General features: G+C 34.3%; 1 protein-coding gene across 2 annotated transcripts in view; it reads right to left on the bottom strand.

The window, feature by feature from the left end:
* The window catches only part of CDH10 (cadherin 10), a 195577-nt gene that overhangs the window by 31288 nt on the left and 148343 nt on the right, over positions 1-15946 (bottom strand). For both annotated transcript variants that reach the window (XM_045038516.1, XM_011286675.4), the window contains exons 6-7: positions 3829-4016; positions 1597-1850 (exon numbers count right to left, since the gene is read on the bottom strand). In XM_045038516.1, the coding sequence (XP_044894451.1) occupies positions 1597-1850; positions 3829-4016 (442 nt within the window). The remainder of the gene's footprint in view (positions 1-1596; positions 1851-3828; positions 4017-15946) is intronic.

The following is a 15946-nucleotide window of genomic DNA, read 5'->3' as shown; positions in this document are numbered from 1 at the left end:
GCAATTATGGGGAATTCATGCTGGCAGATGAGAGCTGTACATGATTGCCATGTATGTGATTTGTGATGCTGTATGTGAACGGAAGAAAATATTTTGGTAATTTGAAACCACATGGATGGATCTAGAGAGTATAATGTTAAGTGAAGTAAGTCAGTCAGAGAAAAACACATACCATATGATTTCACTCATATGTGGAATTTAAGAGACAAAAGAAATGAACAAAGGGGAAAAAAAGGAAAGAGAGAGAGAAAAACCAAAAAACTAGAGAACAGATGGTCACCAGAGGGGAGTTGGTGGGGGGAGTTGGTGATGGGTGAAATAGGTGAAAGGGATTGAGAGTACACTTATCTTGATGAGAACTGAGTAAGGTATGGAAGTGTTGACTCACTATATTGTACACCTGAAACTAATGTAACACTGTATTTTAGCTACACTAGAATTAAAAAAAAAACATAAAAGTAAAACAAAAATATTTAGATAAAGTTATGTAAATCAAGCACTAATATATATATATGTATAAATATACACATATTATATATGTTATATATATGAAGACTTATTATATATATATAATATATTATTTCAAGTTCCTTACTATATATGTTATATATAATATGTCTTCACTTGAAGGTATGGCAGAACCTGTAGCAGTTTTAAGTTTGAGTTGAGTTAGAGGCACATGGCATACAAGATTTTTTCCTATTCTGCTGTTGTATACTTTGGAATCAAAGAAGAGTGTGCTTGGAAATTGTGTAATCATCATTTAAACTCTTACTTGACTAGTCCATGTGGAGCAAGGGGGAGGCACAATTAACCTGTTGAGAATTAGGGAAAAGAGTGAAATACAAAACACATGATATACTAATGGTTTAAAATGGCCATTTTGTCGGTAAATATTATATATAGATATCCGTATTTCTTTTTAAAATGATAGAACAAAATCAATAACAACTTTGAGTCTTTCTCATTTGTACGTGTTTATCATATTTCATGTGTTTTTGGGCTGCCATAGAAAGCAAAGCAAAAATAAAAAGTGAAATTAAATTACTCTGATCTTTCTGGAATGCTCTATTTTCTTTACAAATACTTTTTGAAACAGCCAAAACAAAAACAAACAAAAACCTTCCCTTCTTTGATGGTAGGAGTACATGGGAGTCTCTAAAATGTATTTTCACTGAACTGTAACATTGTTGGAATCATATTCTTTTTAACTGTTACAACTCTCAACTTCTCATATCATTTAATAACTGAAAGCACAAAGTGATTCAGTTACATTGTAATAGCACAGCTGACACAGTGTCCTTTATCTGTACTGGAATCAGAAGAACAAATACCTTAAAAGATACAGGCAGATGATACAAGCTAGGTTTTAGGCTAAAAGGCATGATTTGAAGTGGAGAAAATTATAAAGCTGTGCACGCCATGCCCCAAAACATTCAGAGACAATTTCCTTTAAACACTTGTGCTCCTCAGATTGATGTACAACTTACAGACAGACTCATATATTTCAATGCATTAAATGCTTTCAATAGAATTTCTTACTCTCTACATTTATTTCAATTCCCTTTCTTTCATCGGCAACATGGGCATAATTACCTAATGGGGCTAGAAGCGGAATCTGGGTCCCTTGCCATTACAGTACCAATGATCGTGCCCACTTCGATATCCTCATGAACTTCAAACAGGTAGGAGGATCTGCTAAAAACAGGAGGTTCATCCACATCTTCTACGGAGATTTTCACAATCGTTGTGTCTTTAAATGGTCCCAGGTAATAAAAACGTGGATCCACATGGGTATTTTCTGCTTCAACCTTCAGAGTGTAAAGTCTTCGGCTTTCGTAGTCAAGTGGCTGTGTAAGTAAATCATCAAATTAGAATGAGGGAAATTGGATTATATGTTCCTTTCAAGTTACAGTGTGATTGTGAAAGCCTGGTTGAATTTTGTCAAGTTGTTTATTAACTGAAAATAATTAAAAGTAATAAAAATAGGGGCGCCTGGGTGGCTCAGTCGGTTGGGCGTCCGACTTCAGCTCAGGTCACGATCTCGCGGTCCTTGAGTTCGAGCCCCGCGTCAGGTTCTGGGCTGATGGCTCAGAGCCTGGAGCCTGTTTCCGATTCTGTGTCTCCCTCTCTCTCTGCCCCTCCCCTGTTCATGCTCTGTCTCTCTCTGTCTCAAAAATAAATAAACGTTAAAAAAATAATTAAAAATAAAAGTAATAAAAATAATAATATACCTTTACATATCAGATAAGGTTTGATTATTACTTTTTATGCATTCAATGTGTAATACTTCAGAACATAGGAAAATTAGATTTTAAATATTGGAAATATTGAAAAGAACATTAAAACCTATGTTATAATGTGGTGACTCATTACAAAAAATGGGCTGAGGGGCGCCTGGTGGCTCAGTCGGCTGGGCGTCCAACTTCAGCTCAGGTCATGATCTCGCAGTCCGTGAGTTCGAGCCCTGCCTCAGGCTCTGACAGCTCAGAGCCTAGAGCTTGCTTCAGATTCTGTGTCTCCCTCTCTCTGCCCCTCCCCCACTCAAGCTCTGTCTCTGTCTCTCTCAAAAATAAATAAACATTAAACATTTTTTGTTTTAAATGGCTGGTAGATTGTGTCTGTGTTCATGTGTGCATGTGTGTGCATTACTATTAAATGTCTGCAAGCAAAAAATGTAGTTATCTTTTTACATGTATGTCATGATATTTCCATTCAGTTTAATGGGCTCATGATACTACAATAAACTTTATGTAATTTTGAAGACTAATACAAAATTTTCAATAGTTGTATGAAACATTGAAGATCAGGAAAACCTGGAGTAAAGAGAAGAGAGAAAAATTCTGATAGCAAATTAGTAATTAGGTTATATTATGAATAAACAAAAAAAAAACTGACTTAAATATTGATGTAGTTTAACTGTAACAAGTGTGAAATCAAGCTCCTCCCTTCTTACCCCTCCAAAAGGTATGTTTTGTAAACAGAAAAAAGACAATGTGGTTTGAGATTCCTTCAACCTTCCTCTTTTTATCTGATAAGCAGTAAATTCTATTTGCATTATTATTACTTGCCAGTCATGAAAAACAACAAAGAAGCTGCTTCCTCCTTTCCTGGTCACTGTCCATTTAAAAACATTTCGTTGTGTACCTTGGCCTTTGCAACAGAATCTCTGGATAGTTTTGATTCCTCAGTTCTTCAGTGGTTACTTAATGAAATAGAGTTTCAGGACATTTCATTGGGATCTGTCACGGGGCCTTAATTTTTTTCTTATAATGATCATACTGACGCTACAGTGAAAAACCTAGTTACCTTTAAACTGAATCACTGAGCATATGTTAGCAGAAAAGTTTAATTTATGTAGCAGAAGGGAAAATGTGAACAATTAAATTATCTTTGAAAATATGCTGTGTCTTTTTTATTAGCAGCTCTAATTATTGCTTCATACATCTGGACAGACGGCATGCTACTTTCTATGCCTCCAACTGTGATGATATGTTGCCATTATTAGCTATTAACTGCTTTTACTAAAAGAAAACAATGTTATTATGGGGGGGGTTTATTAACATGGCTCAAAAATACAGTCAAACATATATTAATTTGCCTTTTAAAGTTTGTAAAAACTCAGGTTTCATGTTTCAGTCAACAAAAGCATTTGGTCAAAACGCCCAAGGAGATCTTTGGCTCTTGTCTCTCATGTTTGTGCATGATATAAATTACATTTGGCCATGATAGTGGCATGTCTTCATGGACAACGCATGAGTGGATGGCACATAACGGAAGCCTTATTTGCTAAATGGGAAGATGCTTATTTATACTGATTATGGGCACCTTTTTCACTGTTATAATGCCTTCCTGTGTGTCCTTCTCAGTTATGATGTCAAACATATCAGTCCCGTCACCATCAATAATTCGGTATTCTACTTCTGCATTTTTCCCAGTGTCTGCATCAGTTGCTTTTACACTTCCAATGGCTGTGCCAACTGGCGAGGACTCAAGAACTCGAAGGTGGATGGTGTCTGGAAAAAAAAAGTATATATGTATATATATATATATATATATATGAAAGAGATTTTTTATTGTAAGTCTTAAACTCTACACCATATGTTAACTGATTAAAAAGTTGAAGACACATAGTATGGATTAAGGTCTAGGAATGGAAAACGAGGAATTTAGGCGCTTGTGTCTATGCATATAACAAACAGTGAGTGCTACCCTTTAATCATGTTAAGAACTCCGTTTTAAAAATAAGCACGTTGTCTTTTTTTGCATTTGCACAGATAACTAGAGATCAGCTTTGAGTGCAGATACCTACCTGTGTGTGTTTATAAAATCACAACAAGTCTCAGAATATACAGTGAATATTTATATTTAATTGTTTCCCCTTGGTTTTATTTAGTTGTTAACTAACCTTAGTTTCTTTCAGCTGAAGGACAGAACATTACAAAATTCCATGAAATCAGCTTTAGTGGGGAGGAATCCCATTTCTAGAAATTTGTGACAGGAGAAACAAAGAATAGTCTGTGGCCCTTCACAGTCAATGTGAAACACTCAATTCTGACAAATTCCCTCTATTCCAGAGCAAAACAAGAATTTAAGCCTCTGGTGCATCTAGATGTGGTTCCAGTGGGAACAACTTCTACTGCTGATGAGATGTATGTGCATAAACATAAATCTCATAAATTTATGATCATAAATTATATATTGCTGACAGACTAATTGACCTGAAGCCCTCTTCTGATTATAGCACCTTCACGCTCATAAACCTTAAGTAATTCTCCTTCATGTAGATAATAAAGCCCAGGCCTCTCAGCCAGTCATGCTCTTACCTGAGTATATTCTTTCCCAGTGTATTTTTCCTTTAGACACTTGTATGGAATTTTGCACCAAATTGGACTTTACAAAGTTTTCTTGTCAAAAGTTAATGTCCTACATCTTTCTCTCTCCGTTTTTCACATGCTATCTCCTTCACATAAAATTCTTCCCCCACTACTCTCTTCTAATCACAATGCAATTTATCAAATCTGAGAAAATGGCACTGTTACAGTGTTACAGTGAGTGTTTGGGGGCTGTGCTCCTCAAAATTCATATATTGAAGCCTGAACCCCCCATTCAGTACCATAGAATGTGACTGTATTAGGAGACAGGGTCTTTAAAGAGGTAATTAAGGCAAAATGGGATCATTAGGGTGGGCTCTAATCCCATATGGCTGGTGTCCTTCCAAAAGAGGAGATCTGGTCACAGGCACAGAGCAGAGACCATGTGAAGACACAGAGAACACAGCCATCTAGAAGCCAAGCAGAGGCCTCAGAAGAAACCAACCCTGCTGATCTTTAACCTCAATCTTGGACTTTCAGCTTCCAAATCTGTGAGAAAACAAATTTCTGTTGTTCAAGCCACCCAATCTGTGGTGCCTTATTACGGCAGCCCTAACACTGGGACCTCCATCTGCTCCGTTTGGGAAGTCATTTCCCAGGACTCAGCTTCTGCCACTCCCCAGTGAGTTTCAGCCTGTTCTTTTTTTTTTATATTTTGTAGTTTTTAATTTTTCTTTTGCATTTTTCTCTGCATCTATTTTTGGTAACACTATTGAAAGCAACTCTCAACTCATTCCTTGGCTACTGTCCTTCTGACACTCTTTACCTTTGCTGTTTCTTCTCAAATTTCCTGTCCCTGAGTGTTCGGATGGCCCTCACTCACTTCCTTCGGATGATTGCTCAACTGTGACTTCCTCGGAAGCTTTCACCAACAACCTTATTGAAAACAGCCTTATCGGAAATACTACACCCAATCATCCTTCATAATACTTGCAACAGCTAATCATTGTATCATTTACTTATTTATTTTTATGTACCATGAAGAGGTAATGAGAAACAGGGACTTTGTATTTTTCCACCACTATTTTCTCACGCTCTTTCTTTGAATGCAGTGGCCACTATATACTTATTTGGGTATTAGATAAATGAGAAACTTCCTAACTTGTCTACAGGCTCCTTTACTTGACTAAATTCAATAAAATCTCAGATGCTATTATACACTGCAGGCATGTTATCCTTTTGAAAACAAGAATGTTCTTTTGTGTGTGTTTCAAGCTTTTATTTATGAAAACAATAACCCTATTGATAATTACTCAGAGCTTCAAAATTCTTTGATTGGTCCCATTGAACTTAAAATAAAACATACATAAGCTGTCTCTCCATAAATTTGCTTCTCTGTCTTGTCATTCTTTCTCTTAATTAATACTCTCCACAGCACTGGTCTCTTTCAGGTTTAGACTTTTCCAGTATGCTTTTCTTCGATTTTCCACACAACTCTTTGCCTGGAAACCTCTAACTGTTCTTTTGAAAAATATCTGTTTCACAATCTTTCTATCACAGAGCATCACTGACTCTAATCTATTTACTGCTACAACTTCCTTTAAAGTATTAAATTTTATAGAAGCAGCATCCCAGTAAGTTGATTGATTACACTGTAGCAGAGGCAGCTTTTCTAAAACACAAAAATAATATCACTGTTCTCCTGAAAGCACTTATTAGTGACATTAGGATATTTTTTTTAAATTTCATCATTTAGTTTATAATGTCTTTAAAAGCCACTGGCTGTTAAAATCTTCGGTATCATGATTATCTATTCTCAGATCTAGAGTATATGTGAAGTGTAGCCACATTAATGCTGTTTTCAATTAATGATCAGTTAACCAGACCAAGAATAGGGAATACATGGAATATTTTACAAAATAAATAAAAATAATATGAATGATTTGATTGATATGTATATGAAACCTGCACACACCATCTAGAGAATACAGATTTTTTTAAGCTGGCATGAAGCACTGAATCCCAATTGATCAAGAATTAAATTATTAGACATGTTTGAATAAATTTTAATAAATCTGTATCAATTAAATTATCTATCCTATAATTAAGACAAAAGTTAATACAAAAAAAGAAAACTCCCAAATACTCATATTCTTGAAAATTTAAAAGAAAATTGAAAATAATTCCTATATAACTGATGGTTCAAATAAGGTACAAATATAGAGACCTAAAAATAATTGAAAAATCAGTGAAAAGAAATTGAAACATGGTACAGAGAAAATGATTCTACTTAGAGAAGGTAATTTTTTTTATGTTTATTTATTTATTTTGAATGAGAGAGAGTGTGTGCAGGGGAGGGGCAGAGAGAGAGGGAGAGCGAGAATCCCAAGGAGGCTCCACACTCAGGGCAGAGCCAGGCATGGTTCAGTCTTATGAATCATGAGATCTTGACCTGAGCCAAAATCAAATGGTGGACACTTAACTGACTGAGCCACCCAGGTGTCCCTAGAGAAGGTAAGTTATAACTCTGTGTGTTTTAATACAAAGACAATATGAAATTAATGAGCTAAGCATTAAACATAAGAACTTAGAAAAGAAAGACATAATAGCCATCAAAGAAAAATAAGGTAATAAGTAAGATAAAAACAGGAAGTAATATCATTGAAAACTAGTGTAGAAAAAAGAGAATAAAAGTGCCCAAAGTTAGTTGTTTTAAAAGATACACAAAATAAATGTATAAGGCAAAATGGTTCATGAAAAGAGGAGATAGGGCAAAAAGTATTAAGAATTATTTTAAAGAAATGCAACTACAGATAATGTAGTGATTTAGAAATTTAGAGAATATTATGAACATTTACATGTCAATAAAATTAAATATTTAGGTAAATTCCTAAAGATAATTAAAAATGTACAAAATCTACTAAAGAGAAAATAAAATATGATTTAAAATATGATTTAATATATGATATAATATTTAAAATGATCTATCCTCCTAAATACTAACAGCTCAAATATTTTTTTTATTCTTTTTAAAAATATTTTTCTAATTGTTTTTAATTTATTTTGAAAGAGGGGGGTGAGAGGGACAGAGAGAGGGAGAGAGAGAATCCCACACAGGCTCTACACTGTCAGCATAGAACCTGACGTGGGGCTTGATCTCACAAATCATGATATCATGTGACCTAAGCTGAAATCAAGAGTCAGATGCTCAACTGACTGAGCCACCCAGGTGCCCCAACAGGTCAAATATTTTTAAGGAACATTCACAAAACAGAAAATTCTTTATTTTCTGTTCTCATGTAAAGTCTTTTGGAGAAAGGAAAAATGAGGATTCTTTCCCAACTCATTATAAGAACAATATAACCCTGATACTAACACCAGATAAGAGTCCAATGGTTATACAGTGTGGGTTAAAAGTCAAGATCCACCACACCTAATCGTATAATGTTTAGCAAGTTCATTTTTAATGTTTAATTCACCATCATTTACATTAAGTTTAGTTTTTGAGAAATGCTATTTTAATCACTTTACTATTAACTAACTCCAGACTTTGGATTTCACCAGCTTTTCTATTAAAGTCTTTGCAGAGATCCTACTTTGCATTTAGTGGTCATGTTTTCTTACTCCCTCCAATCCGTGAGTGTCAGTCTTTCCTTGTCTTTGTGACCTTGACACTTTAAAAAACTACTGGTTACTCCGTAAAATGTCTTCCAATCTCAGTCTGTCTTATATTTTTTCGTGATTTCATTGAGGTTTTGCATATTTGTTAACAGAACACAGAAGTGATCTGTTCTCAGCATAGCATATAAAAGGAGGCATGTGATGTCAATATGTCTTGATCCCTTGGTTAAGAAGGTATTTCTAACAGTCTCCTCCATTACTAGTCAGTAATTTTTAAAACAATTAATGCATGTTTTGGGAGATACACTTAAAGATTATGCAAATATTCTGTTTCTCCTCAAAAATCTGCCCACTAATTTTAACACTGATGAGTGATCTTACCTGTAATACTTACTATTGTGATTTTCTTATTTATTTATTTGTTTGTTTGCTTTTGAGAGAGAGAGAGAGAGCAGAGGAGGGGCAGAGGGAGAGGGAGAGAGAAACTTAAGCAGGCTCCACGCCCAGTGCAGAGCCCAAGATGGGACTCTATCTCACAACCATGAAATCATGACCTGAGCTAAAATCAAGAGTCAGACCCTTAACCGACAGAGCCACCCAAGCGCCCCAATACTGTGATTTTCTAGTGGTGATTTTCGATTTTCTTCATTATTTCCATATTTATTATTTGGAATTCTTCTCAAAGGAAAAGCTGCTCTTTCTCCCCATGTATTTCTGTTATTGTCTATTTTTATCAGCATAGACTGCAGGACACGTATTTTATGGTATGCATTATAATCCAATAATATCCTAGGTATTCTTTTAAACCAATTCTTACAGGTTTCGTCAGTGGGTGCTCCTTTAGGTTGTTCATGATGACTTTCAACATGCCTCTGCCACCTTTTAAAAATGTTTTACTTATTTAAGTAATCTCTACACCCAACATGGGCCTTGAACTCACGACCCCGAGATCAAGCATTGCATGCTCTACTGACTGAGCCAGCCAGGTGCCTGCACTATTTTTTTTTTTTTTTTGAGTGCTTCCTTAATTTCTGGCATCACAAAATGTTACAGGTTCATCTTATGTTTCCCTGACCAAGCCTTAAATGAGCCATGTCTCAAAGTAAGTCCTAATTTCTTTTACTTTTTTTAAAAAAAAATTAATGTTTACTCATTTTTGAGAGAGAGAAAGAGCATGAGTGGGGGAGGGACAGAGAGGAAGACACAGAATCAGAAGCAAGGTCCAGGGTCCCAGCTGTCAGCACTGAGCCGGATGTGGGGCTTGAACTCACAAGCTGTGCGATCATGACCTGAGCTGAAGTTGGAGCTCAATCAACTGAGCCACCCAGGCGCCTCAGTCCCAGTTTCTTTAATGGATATAGAACCATAATTTTAAATATAATGAAGTATTCAAAACTTATAATAAATGAAATAACTCATTTCATAATGTGTAAATGTGTCAAAAAAGCCAGGGGAAAAGGAACTACTTGCCTTTAAAATAAGAAATCCAATTATATCTTTGATAAAAAGATATACATAACAGGAATTTATTTTTTTAACTTGTTAACTGATATATATATATATATATATATATATATATATATATTAATGTTTTATTTATTCCTGAGAGAGGGAGAGAGAGAGAGAGTCCGAGCATGAGCGAGGGAGGGGAAGACAGACAGCGGGACAAAGAATCCGAAACAGGCTCCAGGCTCTGAGCTGTCAGCACAGAGCCCAACGTGGGGCTTGAACCCACAAGCAGTGAGATCATGACCTAAGCTGAAGTTGGACACTCAACCAACTGAGCCACCCAGGCGCCCCTGATATTTGTTTTAAAAATAAAATATCTGTATCCTTCAAAATGAATTTAGAGTTCTCTAAGTTTATAATATTAGTGTTTTTAAAGTTTTTAAAGCCTAAAAGAAAATCCTGTGCTATAACAGAATAAAAATATGTCATAGAAACACCATAATATTAAAACTGATTACACAAATTTTTATGTATAAATTCACACTTATAAACTAACTGTACGTTTTTATTTTAATCATTGTCTCTGAAAAGGCCTAGAATTTTATTCCACTAGCATGAAACACAACCCTAATGCCCAAACACTGTGTTGGTCACAAGTGTTTTCCATAATATAAACTAAATTTTCTTGGAGATTTGCTGTTGCAAGTCAGAGGAATGGAAAGTGAGATCAGGAATTCTTCAGACTGAAATTAAGTGAGATATCAAAGATTAATGGGATCATAGAAAAACACAAAAATCAACTTATTTCTACTGTCCATCATTTTGAAAACGTGATCATTGATAATACAATAATAATTTAGTTGACTAAAAATCATTAAAACAGGCTTCTGGCAATGAAGCTAGATAATTCAGTTTAACTGGAAAACAATATTTGTTGATCATAAATTGAGATAGAAATATACACTTGAAGGTATTAAAAAAGGACAAGCACCAAGTTGACAGAAAATGAGAACCTACAAAAGTAAGTAGAAAACTGAAATCCCCTTTTGGCCTGAGGATATTTACCATCTCTACAAAATTGATCATTATTTTTATGGCCTCTTCAAGCAAGAAGGACATACAGCAAACTCCACGTAATCCACAGATGGGTTATGCAACCACAAATTGTCTCCACAATTAACTAGGATTAGTGTTTTGCAGGAAAACGTGACCTAAAAACAAACCACCTTTCACAACATTTTACATTCCTAGTGTGGGTTCATAAGATCCTGAAGAACTATATTTTTTACAGACATAAGCAGCTTTAACCGCTAGAAGAGAAAGATGACACTGTAGCATCCATCAACACAAAGGTAAAGGATTATAAGTCAGTCTACAGTGTACTCCAGGGAGAATCTGTGTATGGATAAGAAAACCACTGAAATTATGCTACCTGGGGGGATCCTTCTTCTTCACTGCCTCTTGCCATACCTTTCTTTTTCAAGCGCTTTTTACAAGAGTGAGAGACATTACCAGCCCTGGAAAGATATATTATAGCTGAATAAAAATACAGTTGTAAATATTTGACTCATAAAGTCACAAAAGAAGGAAAATGATGGAGTAAGGTGCCACAAGATATAGAACAACATATCAAATGCTGGTGAGATAGAAACACACATACATATAAGTACATATGTATATAAATACATATACGTGTGTATATAGATCCATATGTATTTGTATGCACTTATATGCATATACATTCTTAGGAAACAAATAGTTCTTTAATATTTTAATGGAATATATTGTCAACAATCTTTATAAATAAGCTATGAAATTTCCTAATGAAGGTTAATTCAGCTCTGTCAGAGTATTACAGGGATCTCTGCCTTATGACTTCTTTGAATTAACATCATAAGTTTCCTCCCCTTTTCCTTCATGTTTCAGAATAATTATTGAACTACAAAATACTAAGGCATATATATATATTAACAAAATTATTTTATTGCCAAAGACAGCTGTAAGTTACATGGGAGGGAGATTACACAGAGATGTATTTATCTCCAATTTTCAACTTTATCCTGCAAAGGTCCCTCTTCAATTTCCTTTCCATATGCAAAAACTTTAGTTAAAAATTCTGAGTCAGTGTCTTTTTGGTTATCTGCAACAATCCTCAGCTCACACACACACACACACACACACTACACACACAAGTTGTTTCTAAAACTTTAATTTACAAGTAAATGTAGGCCAATATTTTAGCAATCTTTAGCAAGGAAATTTCTAAAATAGGACAAATGATTAATGATGCATAAGATAAAAGGTTGATGAATCAATCTATGCTCTAACTAATAACTTCTCTAAATAACAGACAATATAGAGAAAGTGAAACATGTTACAAATAAAGAGAATAATTTCACCTTGAAAAACATAGTATGTCTAAAATCCATAAGAAAAGACACATAAGCTACCAGAAAAATTGGTCAAGAATATGAATGGTGAACAGTTTACAGTAGAGGAAACAAGAAAGGTAAATAAACAGAAATATGTTGGATTTTAATCAAGCAAATGCAAATTAAGGCCATGATGTGATGCCATTTTATACTTACTAAATTGACAAAAATTAAATCTGACAAAACCAAGTATTCAAAGTATGTGGTATAATGGGAACTATTACGCAGAGCTGATGGGTGTTAATTTTGGCACCATGGTTTTGGGAAATGTACTAATTAGCTAGGGCTGCTTTAACAAAGTGTCAAAACCATAGAAATTTGCTTACAGTTCTGGAGCCTAGAAGCCTGAGATCTAAATATCTGGCAGGGCCATGCTTTTCCTGATCACTGTACGGGAGAATCCTTCTTTTCCTCTTCTAGCTGCTGGGCCTTGCCCAAAATCCTTTGTGTTCCTTGACTTGTAATGACATCATTCCAGCTACATGGACATCTTCTCCCTGGGTGTTCACATTGTCTTCCCTTTGTGAATGTTTGTCTCTATGTCCAAATTGCCCCTTATTATAAGGACACCAGTCATATTGGATTAAAGTCCTAACCCTGAAAGACCTCCTTGTAACTTGATTACCTCTGTAAAGACCCTATTTTTACATAAGGTCATATGCTGACATACTGAGGTTTAACACTTAAAAATATATGTTTTAGAGGACACAATTCAACCCATAACAGGAAACACATGGGAATATATAATGCAAACTTAAATGGTAGCATAAACAAAGCCCAGCAAGGCATATGAGAATAGTTGCAGAAATGTCATATAGAAACACTATTTGTAAAATGAAAAAAAGAAAGGAAAAAAAAGGAAGAGAACCCAAATGTCAAACAGCATGAGAATAATAAACTTGTTACATAATATGTTTGCAAACAAAATTCAAAAGTGAAAACTGTGAGCTATAGTTATGTGAAAAAAATATATATGAATCTTAAATACATAATAATAAATGGAAATAGGAATGTATCAGAAAATTATATACAGTGTGATATTATTTTTATAAGCTATAAACAATAAAAATCAATAATATATTTTACGGATATGTAAATGCTATATGTATACTTATAAATTATCTATATATGTATATATGAATATATATATTAAATAACAAAATTTGAGGATCATGCATATAAATGAACACTATTTTTAAAGTCCTTGTAATGATTCAAAGTGGTACTACTTATATTCTCTTGTAGTTATTATAACATACGTGAAAATTTAAAGCAAACAAGCAAACTCATACACACAACAAAGCATCACTTAAAACTGTTGGTACTGGGGCACCTGGGTGGCTCAGTGGGTTAAGTGACCGACTTTGTCTTAGGTCCTAATATCACTGTTTGTGGCTTTGAGCCCTGCATCAGGCTCTGTGCTGACAGCTGAGTCTGGAGTCTGCTTCAGATTCTGTGTCTCCTTCTCTCTTGCTGCCCCTCCCCTGCTCACGCTCTGTCTCTCTTGCTCTCAAAAATTTCAAAAAAGTTAAAAAAAAAAATAAGTGTTGGTAGTTAGGATTCAACATGTCTCACAAAGTTCAAATATATATTTGAGATTTATATATTATATAGTGTATACATTATACATTATTATAATCATATATTATGTATAATATATTTATATATTATTTCATATCAGTATATATATTTGGGATTCATATATTATATATTATATATAACAATATAATATATGCTATATATTATATAAATATTAATTATATATGATTGCATTTATGTGATATTAATATAAAATTACTTATAAATTAATATAAATATATAATATACAATAACAATAATACATATAACAATACAAGGAAACATGAGTATCCCAGGAAAACAAAACACTGATATAAAAAATTCCAAAAGCAAATAAAATGAAACAAATAGAAACTTGGAGCTAGATCAACAAAAGAATGTGGAGCCATCACATAAAAAATACTTTAAAATATATTCAATATGCTTTAAGAAGTAAAAGTGGTCATAAAAATCTCACCAGAAAATAACTATAAAAAGTGGCTGGGCATTTTTGATAAAGAGCTAAATACAGTAAATAGATATTTACAATATAATAGTTGAAGTTAAAAATAATGGATGGGTTAAACTGAAGATTATGATTATCCAACGTGGGAATTTGAGGGCTAGAGGATAAATGGAAGGAAGTATATGCAATTGAAAACTCATATGCAACTGTGTGGTTGAAAAAAAAAAAGACATGGATTAAAACGTCAATGGACCTTTCAAGGTAGCCCCTGATCCTAGCAAAATATTGAACAATGTCATCAAAATTTGATGATGAAATTATTTTCAACCCAGCCAGCATATTAATCAAATGTGATAACCCAATAAAGATAGTTTTAGACTCAGCAAATTTCTCTCCCTTTGGGCTTTTTGAAAGAACCTAACGAAGAATGTATTCCAGGAAAATAAGGTGCTAAATCAAGATATGGGAATACATGAGATGTAGACAGTTTTCTATCCAAAGTACGAAAGTAAAAAAGGAAAGTCTGGGATGGCAGGATTTCCTGAGCTGTAGAGATTAGCCAGCCCATGCTGGCAGGGGAATACGAGGGCTTTAGGTGTGCAACCCCGAACGCTGCCAAAGTGAAGCTAAGTGCTATGGGGCTGCTCGCAAACGAGTTTTGAGCAGCTGTACACGGAGCACATGAAAAGCTCAAAGCTGTAATATCTTGGAAAAATACAACTTTGGTAAAGAGGATCGCTCATATTCAATAGCTGAAATTATTGCATGAGAAATAAAATGTCTGGCTTTGTCTTAGAAACATTTGAGAGCCAGAATATGCTCTGTTAAATATTTTGGCCCAGGGGCGCCTGGGTGCTCAGTTAAGCGTCTGACTCGGTTTTTGGCTCAGGTCATGATCTCACAGTTTATGAGTTCGAACCCCATGACAGTGCGGAACCTGCTTGGGATATTCTCTCTCTCCATCTCTCTCTGCCCTTCCCCCACCTGCTGTGTCTAAATAAATAAATAAACCAAAATTTTTAAAAAGGTGGCACAATGGTCAATATTTTACATAGTCCATAGCATAGTATTTTGATAAGCTCCTTTTGAAACTTGCAGGGTATTTTTTTAGACAATTAATATATATATATATATATATATATATATATGTAGTGATTCTGTGAAAATGCTGTTGGGATAGGAAGACAGAGAGAGATTGGCAATAGTGGATAAAGTAAACCTAATCACATTACTTAAATTTGCTAAGATAATGGATAGTGAAATGGGGAAAAAACTGATATAATTACACCTAGGGGAGAATGGATTGAGATGTTACTGCGTTCCATTTTCACTAATCATGAAAGGAAGTCAAAGGTGAGATATAAAAATATTTCAACAAATAATAAGATATTGCTTAAAGAATTGTAGCTTAACCTAGATGAACTGAAAAAGTTACAGTTTGAAGTTGTTTTCTGTGAGGAATAGAGCTACAGGTGAGGAAGAATGGAAGAGGTGGCTTATTTTCCTTTTTAAAATATATATATAAACTTAATACTTCGATGCAAAATATTTTTTAAAACCTTAAGTAGAAAATTTTCTTGATGATATTAGGGATTATCAGGTTCTGG

This window comes from Felis catus, chromosome A1, assembly GCF_018350175.1.
Source record: "Felis catus isolate Fca126 chromosome A1, F.catus_Fca126_mat1.0, whole genome shotgun sequence".
Classification (NCBI taxonomy): Eukaryota; Metazoa; Chordata; class Mammalia; order Carnivora; family Felidae; genus Felis; species Felis catus.
This window is presented reverse-complemented; position numbering and strand designations above follow the sequence as displayed.